We start from the raw sequence: 12,245 nt of genomic DNA on the forward strand, positions 1-12,245 counted from the left end.
AATTTAGGTTCTACTTTTTATTTATTTTTATTTTATTTTAATTGAAACTTGATTATAGATTACTGTCATATTCTGACATGTGAGAAAAACTGTTAGCTAACACAGACACACAGTTTGGGCAACATGGTAGAGTGATCAAAAACCTAGAGGTCCCATGACCTAGAACACATCTGATTTGAATTAGCTTTGTGACCCTGGGCAAGCTACTTAACCTTCAGTCCTCCACTATAAAATGAGAAAACAGAGGCCCATTTAGAAACCACATTTCTCCCCTGAAGTCCCATAACTGTTCTGAAAAAAAAAATCATTAAACCCCTAAGGGCTCTAATCCTCTTTTTTCTTGGGCAGTAGTTGAATAATTTGGGAAATATTAGTAATGACCAGGGCAAGATACAAAACTTCAAAAAATGCATAGCATCCCTAATTTATGTAGGGATGGACAAGGTTCTCCTGGGAAAATGAAATATAGAGAATTCAGGTAAAATATACACATTTGGCCTGGCCCGCATGGCTCAGTGGTTGAGCATCGACCTATGAGCCAGAAGGTCACGGTTCAATTCCCAGTCAGGGCACATGCCCGGGTTTCGGGCTCGATCCCCAGTGTGGGACACATAGGAGGCAGCCGATCAATGATTCTCTCGGATCACTGATGTTTCTCTCTCTCTCCCTTCCTCTCTGAAATCAACAAAAAAATATTTTTAAAATATATATACACACATTTGAAATTTGAAATACATTTTCAAATTTTGTAGTGATTTCATTCCAAGAGTTTATGTTAAATTTAACAAAAGTAAAATGAGAAAATTTCTCTCTTACCATTAGCTGCCGCCAGAAAGGATTTATTACTACCCCTAGCCTTATTGGTCAAGTCTTCAGTTATGTCCATGTGCCGGTGGATTTCTTCACGCATTTCTTCCAGAATTTTGCAGAGTTCTGCTTCCCAGTAATCTTTGTCTAGACAGTCAATTAATTCTGCAAGCTGGACCTTTGTACTGTAGTACCAAATTTTCTTTTCATTTTCATTTTCTGTATCTTCCTCTCTGTTTAAAAAAAGGTACAAAAGCACTTCCTATATTAGACATACTGGCACTTATCTGACAACTTCACCTATTTAATGAAAATTAAAATATGTGCCCTAGCTGGTTTGGCTCAGTGGATAGTGTTGGCTTGTGGACTGAAGGGTCCCAGGTTCGATTCCGGTCAAGGGTACATGTCTGGGTTGCGGGCTCAATCCCCAGTGGGGGGTGTGCAGGAGGCAACCAATCTGTGATTCTCTCTCATCATTGATGTTTCTATCTATCTCTCCCTCTCCCTTCCTCTCTGAAATCAATAAAAATATATTTTAAGAAAAGAAAATTAAAATATGTGACACAAAGTTTGTGCACTAAAGCTCAATAGATTTGCTCACAAGAGATCCCCTCAAGTCTCATTCAAACTCAAGTTTTTCTTATTTTATTTCAGCAAACTCTAATTATTTTGATTTCCAGCCCACTGCAGCTTAGGACAAAAGAATTTATGAGTAGTAGAGGAGAGAGGTATTAGTACAACAGCAAAGTAGGATATATCTAAAAGCATGACAGAGAAACAGGATCTCAAAATTCAGAACCTGTGAATACTTGGTGGAGGACAATCTTGGTTATACTTCAATCGACTTTAAGATTAAGATCATCACTATAACAATATGATGAGCAGAATTTTAACCAGAAATATTTAAACTCTGCACATGGCAGGTACAAAGCAGGTCCACTTTACAATGTAATTTAGAAGCATTTCCATCAAAATGATGAAATGGTCTGCTAAATTCTGGTCCTTGAAGGAATCATCCCAATAGAGCAATTATGTCTCATCACTCTTTTCTTATGGACAAAGCTCAAACTGGAGAGAAAAGGAGCAGCTAGCTACCTTTCCTGTTTAAATCTTTTTCAAGGTCCCATTCACTTGTAACAGAGACAGAAACTTCAACAGGGATAGTCACTAACTAAAAACCGGCAAATTAATTAATGTTAGGACCAGACTTAGAAAAACACATATGATGGTATTTCTTCTCTCATTCAAAAGAATTCAGGAGTGCATGTGAGGTACTTGATGAGAAAGAATCCAACTTTGCTGTCTACTCAAAGGCAAATTCATGAAGTTGAAAGAACTGGGCTTTGAGAGAGCTGGCTTTAAATGCGCTCAGTCACTTATGAAATATGTGAACGTGGATAAGACACAACCTCTCTGAGCCTCTGAGGCATTTTCTTTACTATTCAGTACCCATTTCAAGGCTACTTGTAACCATCAAAAATATGATAATAAGGCTTCCATTGTAGTGCCTGGACACATTATTAGTGATCAATAAATATAAAATATTATTACTAGTAAGGCAGTAAATAAATAAAAATTTAGCAGAATTTCAGGACTTAATCATTAAGGTATTCTGAAGAAAGGAAGGATATAGTAAATCATGGATAAATAGAAGGCTACCAAATTATTTAAAAAAATTTTAAATTTTAAATGAGAAATTTTAAAAAGATTAATAAGTGGTTCCTTTAGTATCTAGCTTTGATTTTTCAAATCAGCATCTGCTGGCATATGAGGTTAGTATATTTATGTTGGAAACTTTTTACAATTCCTGAAGATCATTATTTATTTATTTATTGATTTTATTGATTTTTTACGGAGAGGAAGGGAGAGGGATAGAGAGTTAGAAACATCGATGAGAGAGAAACATCGATCAGCTGCCTCCTGCACACCCCCTACTGGGGATGTGTCCGCAACCAAGGTACATGCCCTTGACCGGAATCGAACCTGGGACCCTTCAGTCCGCAGGCTGATGCTCTATCCACTGAGCCAAATCGGTTTCGGCCCTGAAGATCATTTTTTAAATCTGTTCTAAATTTCCCTCTATAATGGGTATTTCTACTAACTTTTTATTCAGAACCTGTGAATACTTGGTGAGCAATGACAATAGTCTTATTCCAATTTACAATGCTAAAGATGTCAGAGTTCTCTAATCAAAAATATTAATAAACAGCTTTCAAACAGCAATACCAAATCAAAAATCCAATTCAGTGATAAAATCAAATCAGAAAATACTCAGTGAGCTTTGACTGAGCATAAGAGTTATAGCACTGCCTGATCTTTTATTTTCTAAAATATCAATCTTAAGGATTTTCCGTTAAAAAGACGGTCAATTCTTTCCATAATTTTTGCTTTTCTCTCTTTATTCAGAAATATCAACACATTTCAGTGGAACCAAAAAAAATTCTACATAAAAATGTTTTTGGGCCGGGTTGGTGAGGCTCAGTGGTTGAGCGTTGACCTTTGCACCCGAGGTCGCCAATCAGGGCACATGCCTGTGTTGCAGGCTCTATCCCCAGCAGGGGAGCATGCAGGAGGCAGCCAATCAATTTTGATGTCTCTCTCTCATCGATGTTTCCATCTCTCTCTCTAAAAAAATCAATGAGCTGAAACCGGTTTGGCTCAGTGGATAGAGCGTCGGCTTGCGGACTTAAGGGTCCCAGGTTCGATTCCGGTCAAGGGCATGTACCTTGGTTGCGGGCACATCCCCAGTGGGGGGTGTGCAAGAGGCAGCTGACCGATGTTTCTCTCTCATCGATGTTTCTGGCTCTCTATCACTCTCCCTTCCTCTCTGTTAAAAATCAATAAACTATATTTTAAAAATAAAAAAAATAAAAAATCAATGAAAACATATAAAAATATTTTTGGAGTAGAAAATATAATTTATAAGATATCAATATTAAAATGAGATAGTATGGAGCCCTGACCAGATAGCACAGTTCATTAGAACATCATCCCCAATATGCCAAGGTTTCAGGTCCCATCCCCAGTCAGGGCACATATAAGAATCAACCAATGGCCGAAACCGGTTTGGCTCAGTGGATAGAGCGTCAGTCTGCGGACTGCAGGGTCCCAGGTTCGATTCCGGTTAAGGGCATGTACATTGGTTGTGGGCACATCCCCGGGAGGGGGTGTGCAGGAGGCGGCTGGTCGATGTTTCTCTCTCATCGATGTTTCTAGCTCTCTATCCCTCTCCCTTCCTCTCTGTAAAAAAATCAATAAAATATATTTAAAAAAAAAGAATCAACCAATGAATGCATAAATAAGTGGAACAAGTCAATGTTTCTCTCCCTTCCTCTCTTTAAAAAATCAAACAATAAATTTAGAAAATTTTTAAATGAAATGCTATGAAAATAAGTGTAAGTAAATGGAGATTCTGTCCATTTTTTTCAAGCAATTCAGAGACTATTGTAAGGATCCGTAACTGCTGACTGGCTTAGTCCATGCTGGCATCTGCAGAATTTCCATTTGAACAAAGAACACTTACTTGTAATTTTAATCTTCATCTTAGCATTGAACTCACTACTTCATATGGTAGTCTGTTTTAAATTGGAATTGCTTTTTTATTTTTTATTTTTATTTTTAAAAAAATATATTTTATTGATTTTTTACAGAGAGGAAGAGAGAGGGATAGAGAGTTAGAAACATCGATGAGAGAGAAACATCGATCAGCTGCCTCTTGCACACCCCCTGCTGGGGATGTGCCCGCAACCAAGGTACATGCCCTTGACCAGAATCGAACCTGGGACCCTTGAGTCCGCAGGTCGACGCTCTACCCACTGAGCCAAACCGGTTTCGGCTGGAATTGCTTTTTTAGAAAGGTTCTCTTTATAATGAGACTAGAGGCCTGGTGCATAAAAATTCATGCACTGGAGGGGGGGTCCCTCAGCCCAGCCTGCCCCCTCTCACAGTCCAGGAGCCCTAAGGGGAGGGAGGTGACCGGGAGATTAGGGGAAGGCGACACCCCCACCACACTGCTGCTGCCACTGCCTGCAGAGCAAGCATCCGCCTGCCCTTGGTTACCTGAGCCTCAGGTGGTCCTGGGCGGCTGGGCAGACGTCATCCGAGGCTTGCCTGCGCCTCAGGCTGGCCCTGGGCGGCTGGGGGGCTGGAGGACTGGGGGACTCTGGTGGCAGGTGCGCGGAGCGGCAGGACCCACCTGGGGGTGGGCCTGGCTGTGCCGCACGCCTGCCACCCCGGCAGGGCTGAGAGGACTGGGCGTTGCCATCTTGTGGCTATGGACACCGCCATCTTTGAGGGCATGGCAGACAATTAGCATATTACCTCCTTATTGGCTGTGGGTGCTGCCATATTTGTGAGGGTGTGCCAGTCAATTAGCATATTCCGACTTTATTAGATAGGATTATGCAAACTTAATGTATCCACCAATTAGTCCTGGTTCTGCCTTCTAGAAATTAAGTAAAATAAACCTAACACGTTCTCCACACATATAGTCTTTTGAATCTTTTACAACATCTATAATTTTACCTTTTTTTTCTTTTCAGGCGAAATTTGCTTCAGTATTTAAATCATTCCTCATATAACATGTTTTCCAGTCATTACCCTAATGTACAGTTTGTCAATGTCCCTCTAAAAATGTGGCACACAAGAACTATTTTTTTATTCTGCTCATCAAAGATGATATAGAACACTGACAATTTTTTTCTTTTTTTTTAAATATATTTTTATGATTTCAGAGAGGAAGGGAGAGGGAGGGAGAGAGAGAAACATCAATGATGAGAGAGAATCACTGATCGGCTGCCTCTTTCACAGCCCCTACTGAGGATTGAACCCGCTACCTGGACATGTGCCCTCAACAAGAAAACTTGTTTTAATACTTATGTACATTGTGTAAAAGTGCCTAGGTTCATAAATACTAAAACAAGTTTTCTTTGAAAGCATTAGCAGTTATTATTCATTCTGTTTTTCTGCTTTAGCTTTTAAAGAATTTATCCCTCTACATGGAGCTTCAAGAAGAAAAAATATTGTCAGTGTTAAGTATCATCTTTGATGAGCAGAATAAAAATAATAGTTATTATGTGCCACATTAAGTGACAACAGCAGCTTTCCTATATAAATATACACTGTTTTGTACGTATATTTGATTTTGGGGTTAAAATGTGGTTTCTACAGAAGTTCTGTCCCTACAATGTTCTTTGTGTACGCCCAAACTGACCTGGCTTCCCTACAGACACTAATCAGCACAAACAGCTCACTGGATGGCAGGGAAGGATGGTTGGGATGAAAACCTTTGCCAAAAAATTATATTTATAAGCAAACAGAGATATGTCTACAGTTTTTAAGTTTGTTTGGTTTTTTTACTCTGGCAAGGTAAGAGGTTAATAACTAATATTGTTTTAGTTTCCTCTCTAAACAAACCCACAGAAACTAAGAAATCCATGTCCAATTAAAACCTTAGAATGTGACCTTATTTGGAAACAGGGTCTTGGAAGACATAATTAGCTAAGGATCTCTGGACTTAATGTAAGCCCTAAATCCAATGCCTGGTGTCCTTATAAGAGAGACAGAGAGAGAGGGTGATGTGAAGAAACAGGCACAGATTCAAGTGATGCTTCTGTCTAAAAGCCAAGAAACATCAGGGATTGCCAGCACCCCACCAGAAGCTAGGAGAGCGGCACGGACAATATAGGACAGGTTTCTAGCTTGAGCAGCTGCTATGATGGTGATCCCATTTACTAAGATGGGAACACTGAATGAAGGGATGGGGGGGGGGGGTGATTACATTTTAGACATGTTATGTTTGAGGTGCCTATGTGAACATGTCCAGAAGGCTGCTGGACGTACAGAACTGGACATGGGCAGAAGGGTAATAGATATAGGTTTCATGGCAGCTAAGCTAACAAGTAAATAGGTGGCTTACAGCTAGAATGGGGAGATGCAGACAGAAAGCTGTGTAGGTTAAAAAGCATAATTTAGTTTATTTGGCAAATGAAAAAATACAGAGTTTTTAAATGCTGTGTTCATAAATTCATAATGGAGAGTGACAGGAAAAGGTCAATTTCCCTAATTTTGCAATTACTATTTTACTGACAGTCCCAATTTCAGAGCAAATGATTGACAGAATGAAAGCAACAGTTAAGAAAGACTGGCTCTCCCATATTGGATTAAAATCAATCTCTCCATTGTTTACCCAACATCTTGGTTCCTCGGGTAGACTAAAAAGAACCTTTCTTTTATTTTATGCTTCACTAACCTATACCAAAAAAACACAGGTATTTTTAAAGGAATATTAAACTATTAAAAGCAATAATGGAAAAACAATTTATACAAACTACTAGCAATATAATTAAAACTTGTTCACTGCCCCAGACTTTGTTTTAGACATGCCCCCCCATTAGACATGATTCATCATTTTCAACTTCTGGGCTTCCAGGGAGTGGATACACCAAATCTCCACATACTGTGATCTGAGCAGTATACTAGTATGTATATGGCTTCAAAACTTTCAGCAGGAGTACACATACAATCTACCACAAGAGGGCACTTAAACTGATACTGTTTTAATTTAACTTTAAAAAGATGTAAAATCTTTCAGATTGGCCCAAGTTATTGACAAGTAAGGTAATTATCACTAACAATGACATTTAAAGTTTCGTATTTGACTTTAAAAAGAATCAAAATATCAAAACATGAAAAAAGATACCCTTATTTGTCTGAAATCTTTATTAAATTTTGTGTATTTCATTATGTATTTAGAAAAGCAATTTGAGGAATTATGATTTAACCTTTCAAAGCAAATGCATTTAAATAAACAGTTTCATTGCCAAACATATAACTTATGTTTTAATCTAACTTTAAGAATTTCAATTTAGAAAAATACATTTCATTAATAATGTAGCACAAATCCATGCTTAGGTGCTTCAAAGGTAACGTCTTAAGTCCTCTGACTCATGTAATTTCAATAGTTCGCACTTATTTACCAACACTCAAAAAAGTTCTCTCCTGCTTGCCTGAATGTTGGCTTTATATACTGATGCAGATTTATCAGGAAACAAAATATTTTTGGAATGTCACTTATTTTATATTTTCTAAAAATGCCTTTGTCTCAAAATTTTAAAGATCTCAAAAATACCCAGCCCATGTATTAGCAAAAACTATTATACTATCTCCTCCCCACCCCAGGCCACCCCCAGTTATAAGCACTGATTTTAATAGCTCAATCAAGGTGAGTTGCAGACTTCTCAAGATGATGGCTTGGAAACTATGCTACAGTATAAAATTTGTTATTGAAAATATTTTTATAAACAGTTTCTGAAAAATAATTCCAGCCCTGGCAGGGTAGCTCAGTTAGCAAAGCATCGCTCGGCTGCACCAAGGTTTCAGGTCCAATCCCCAGTCAGGGCACATACAAGGAACAACAAACCAATGTTTGTCTTTCTCTCTCTCCCTAAAATCAATTTTTAAAAATATTCCAGGTCCTACTTTCTAACAGTCAAATCCTAGGGCAAGTTACTTAACTTTTCTGAGCTTTAGTCCCTTCATCTACAAAATGCAGACAATCCTGGCTGGTGTGGTGCAGTGGTTGAGCATCAACCAATGAACCAAGAGATTATTGGTTAGATTCCCGATCAGGGCACATGCTCAGGTTGTGGGCTACATCCCCAGTGGGGGGCGTGCAGGAAGCAGCTGGCTGATGTTTCTATCTTCCTCTCCCTTCCTCTCTCTTAAAAAATAATCAAAACATACTTATTTTTAAAATGCAGAGAAAAACAGTACCTACATTATTGGGTTCTTACAAGGATTAATGAAAAAAATGTATATAAAATGCTTAAAACACTGTCAGGCACACAATAAATGCTACTAGTTATACATTGTTCTAAACCCTAAAACCAAGGCCTAGACCACTGATTATTGCATAGTAAGCCTTACAGATGTCATGCTCCAAGTAGAAAATGCCTCTTTGGGCCATCTGACCAGCTCAAGAGGAACGAAAGACAGCGACATTAAACAGTAAAGCTCAAAATTAATAAGGTCTACCAACTTGCTCAGAGCTTCCAACCACTGATATAATCCAAAGTGTTAATCAGGGGCAAAAAATTAAGGATTAATTAACATCAGAGGATGAAGAGACCAAAACAAATATCAAGAAGAAGCATCTTAGCCCTAACCAGTTTGGCTCAGTGGATAGAGCGTCGGCCGGCAGACTGAAGGGTCCCAGGTTCGATTCCGGTCAAGGGCATGTACCTTGGTTGCCGGCACATCCCCAGTAGGGAGTGTGCAGGAGGCAGCTGGTCGATGTTTCTCTCTGATCGATGTTTCTGACTCTCTATCCCTCTCCCTTCCTCTCTGTAAAAAATCAATAAAATAAAAGTGTTTAAAAAAAAAAGAAGAAGAAGCATCTCAGCCCTGACCGTATGGGACGATGACCATTTGGTTAGAGCATCGTCCCATACACCAAAAGGTTACAGTTCAATCCCTGGTCCTGGAGCATAGAGGAGGCAACTGATCAATATTGTTCTCGCACATCGATGCTTCCCTCTCTCTCTTCCTCGCCCTTCCTCTCTTTCTAAAATCAATAAAAACATTAAGAAAAAAAAACTTTAGAAGCTGAGCCCTGGACAGTGTGGCTCAGTTGGCTGGCCATCATCCTGTGTACTAAAAGGTTGCTGGTTCGAATCACTTCTCGGCCTTTTGGCTAAGATCAAGTGTAAAAGGTTGCTGGTTTGATTCCCAGTCAGGGCATAGGCCCAGGTTGCGGGCTCAATACCGGGAAGGAGGTGTGCAGGAGGCAGCTGACCGATGTTTCCATCTCACATCGATGTTTCTCTCTTTCCCTCTCCCTTCCTCTCTAAAAATCAATTTTTTAAAAAATCTTTAAAAAAAAAACAACTTTAGAAGCTGAAAATACGAAGTAGACCATTGTCCAAAACCAAGTCTACACTACAACCCTTCCAACACCCGGATTTCCCAGACTGCCTCCTGACCTGCTTGAAAGAGCCTCTTGAAAACCCTCAGGAAAGCAGAAGCCAGGAATACACCCTGAGTCTGCTGGGCCTATCTTCTGGGAGACTGCAGCCATTAATGGACTAATGGCAAAACTGGTCTTTCCTTAGACTGCTGGTTTGTTCTTGTTGCTTCATATACACAGACATAGTAAAACTAAAAAAGACTCAAGAAAATCCTAACACCACACAGTGAGAATGGAGATTACCTCAGGGTGGGCTGTAGGAGATATAATCCGGGAGAGGCCCATAGTAGCAATCTGTTTAGTAACCTATTTCCCATCCTAGGCTTTGAAAACAATGATATATTTTGCTATTTTAATACTCTTCTTTCTTTACAACTTTAAAAATTGTTTTTGTTTTGTTTTGTTTAATCCTCACCTCAGGAGCGAGGATATTTTTTTCCATTAATATTTAGAGAGAGTGGAAGGGAAGGGGGAGAGGGAGAGAAACAGAGAGGAGAGAAACATCCATATGAGAGATATACATGGATTGGTTACCTTTCACACTGGGGGCAGGGATCAAACCTGCAACCCAGGTGCGTGCCCTTGACTAGAATGGAACCCTCGACCATGCAGTGCTGCACAGGCCAACATTCTAACCACTGGGCCAGCCACAGCTAAAAACTATTTTAATGTGCATATTTCTTCAAGTCAAAAATTATTTAACTATACAACTGATTATTAAATCACAAAGATTTAGAGTACATCAGCAGCACAGTTCTGCTACATCATGAAGGAAACAGGCTTAATTTTAAATACATACAAAAATCAAGACCAGACAATAGGGCAGGGAAGATGTGGGGAGGGGGTGGGAGTGGGGTGAAGGAGGCCAATGGGGGGTAAAAAAAAAAAAAGGAGACATCTGTAATACTTTCAACAATAAACATAATTTTTTTAAATGAAAGGATCAAATATTATTAAAAGAAGTTATCATTACTAACCTGAAAAAAAATCAAGGCCAGATTTACTTACATTATGAGTCTTCGGTTTAAGAACCAGTATTTCCTCCGACTTCTGTCATATCCAATAGGTTCATGTCGAATATATGGTTTGTTTTTTTGGATTTCAGCAACACAGTCAGTCACTCCAGGCACCTTATGTGCTACACAGACTTCACACTGCCACTCATCCTCTGGCACCTCCTCAAGAGGTGGTTTCACACATTCCAAATGGTATACTGCTGAACATGTCTCACAGCAAAGCAAATCCCCAAGTTTGTGACAAACCCTACAATGGTCATCATACTGAATCACCCCTTCGGACATCAATTCCTCACGAGCAATATTTGTGGTAAGAAACTGATCGACTAAGAACTGCAGAACTTTGATTTTGTTCTCTACTGGTCCATAAGGATAGTCCTCTGCTTCTTGGTAAGGAAGCACATGATGGTACTCCTTATCACTCTCACAGTACACCCGCAGCACCTCCGGCCACGTCATTCCATCTATGAAATAGAGCGTGGAATTGACGCTATCTTTCAGATCAGCAGGTCCAAAGGTAGTATTGGAAGTGTCTTCTTCACGCAAAACTGCTTTCAAAAGCACAACGTGCATCTCCGCCATAAGTGTACACTGCTCTTGACTCACTAAAGCTGCGCAGAAGTCCTCAAAGCGAAAAGGAGATAACCTTAAAACAGTGCCAAAGTTCCGCAGTACCTCATAAATGGCAATAACATTCATTATATGCTCATTAGGCACCATTAAATCCTCAGAGGACTTGGGGAATTCAAGGGGTGGGATGTCTTTTTCTTCCAATATTGGAGAACGAGGCCGATGTACTCTTGGTTTTCGCCTACCTGTAAATAAAGAAAAGGTATAATTAAAAATCAATATACCATTTCTACAAACTAAGGGTTTTCCAATTTTTCCTGTTTGGATATATACCTCAAAAATTATATAAGTATACTTCTATTTTTCTAATAACTATCAAGTTAAAATAACACCAAGAAGCAATGATTTAGTTCTAATTTTTAAATCTATAGAAAATCTAAATTCTGAAACTAGATCATCTTCTTATACCATATCCAAGCATAAACTAAAATGTAAAAGACCTAAATGTAAGAACTGGAACCATAAAACTGAATGAAAATATAGGCAATAAACTCTCTGACTTTGGTCTTACTAATATTTTTTCTGCTATAGCTACCTAGGCAAGGGAAATAAAAGGAAAAATAAACAAATGGGACTACATCAAATTAAAAAGGTTTTGCATAGCAAAGAAAACCATCAACAAAATGAAAAGACAACCTACCAATTGGGAGAACATATTTGCCAATGATACATCTGATAAGGGGTCAATATCTAAAATTCATAAAGAACTCATACAACTTTACACCAAAAACAATCTAATTAAGAAATGAGCAATCTTGGGGAAAATGTAGAACAGAAGCACCAGTGGGACTGTAAACCAGTACCACCTCTTCATAGAGCAATTCAGT

General features: G+C 39.0%; 1 protein-coding gene across 4 annotated transcripts in view; it reads right to left on the reverse strand.

Moving 5' to 3' along the window:
• The window catches only part of BPTF (bromodomain PHD finger transcription factor), a 109,977-nt gene that overhangs the window by 81,150 nt on the left and 16,582 nt on the right, over window positions 1-12,245 (reverse strand). For all 4 annotated transcript variants that reach the window (XM_028157349.2, XM_028157350.2, XM_054709782.1 and 1 more), the window contains exons 2-3: window positions 10,781-11,603; window positions 817-1,040 (exon numbers count right to left, since the gene is read on the reverse strand). In XM_028157349.2, coding sequence (XP_028013150.2) covers window positions 817-1,040; window positions 10,781-11,603 — 1,047 coding nt within the window. The remainder of the gene's footprint in view (window positions 1-816; window positions 1,041-10,780; window positions 11,604-12,245) is intronic.

The sequence above is a fragment of the Eptesicus fuscus genome, chromosome 20 (assembly GCF_027574615.1).
Source record: "Eptesicus fuscus isolate TK198812 chromosome 20, DD_ASM_mEF_20220401, whole genome shotgun sequence".
Lineage (NCBI taxonomy): Eukaryota > Metazoa > Chordata > Mammalia > Chiroptera > Vespertilionidae > Eptesicus > Eptesicus fuscus.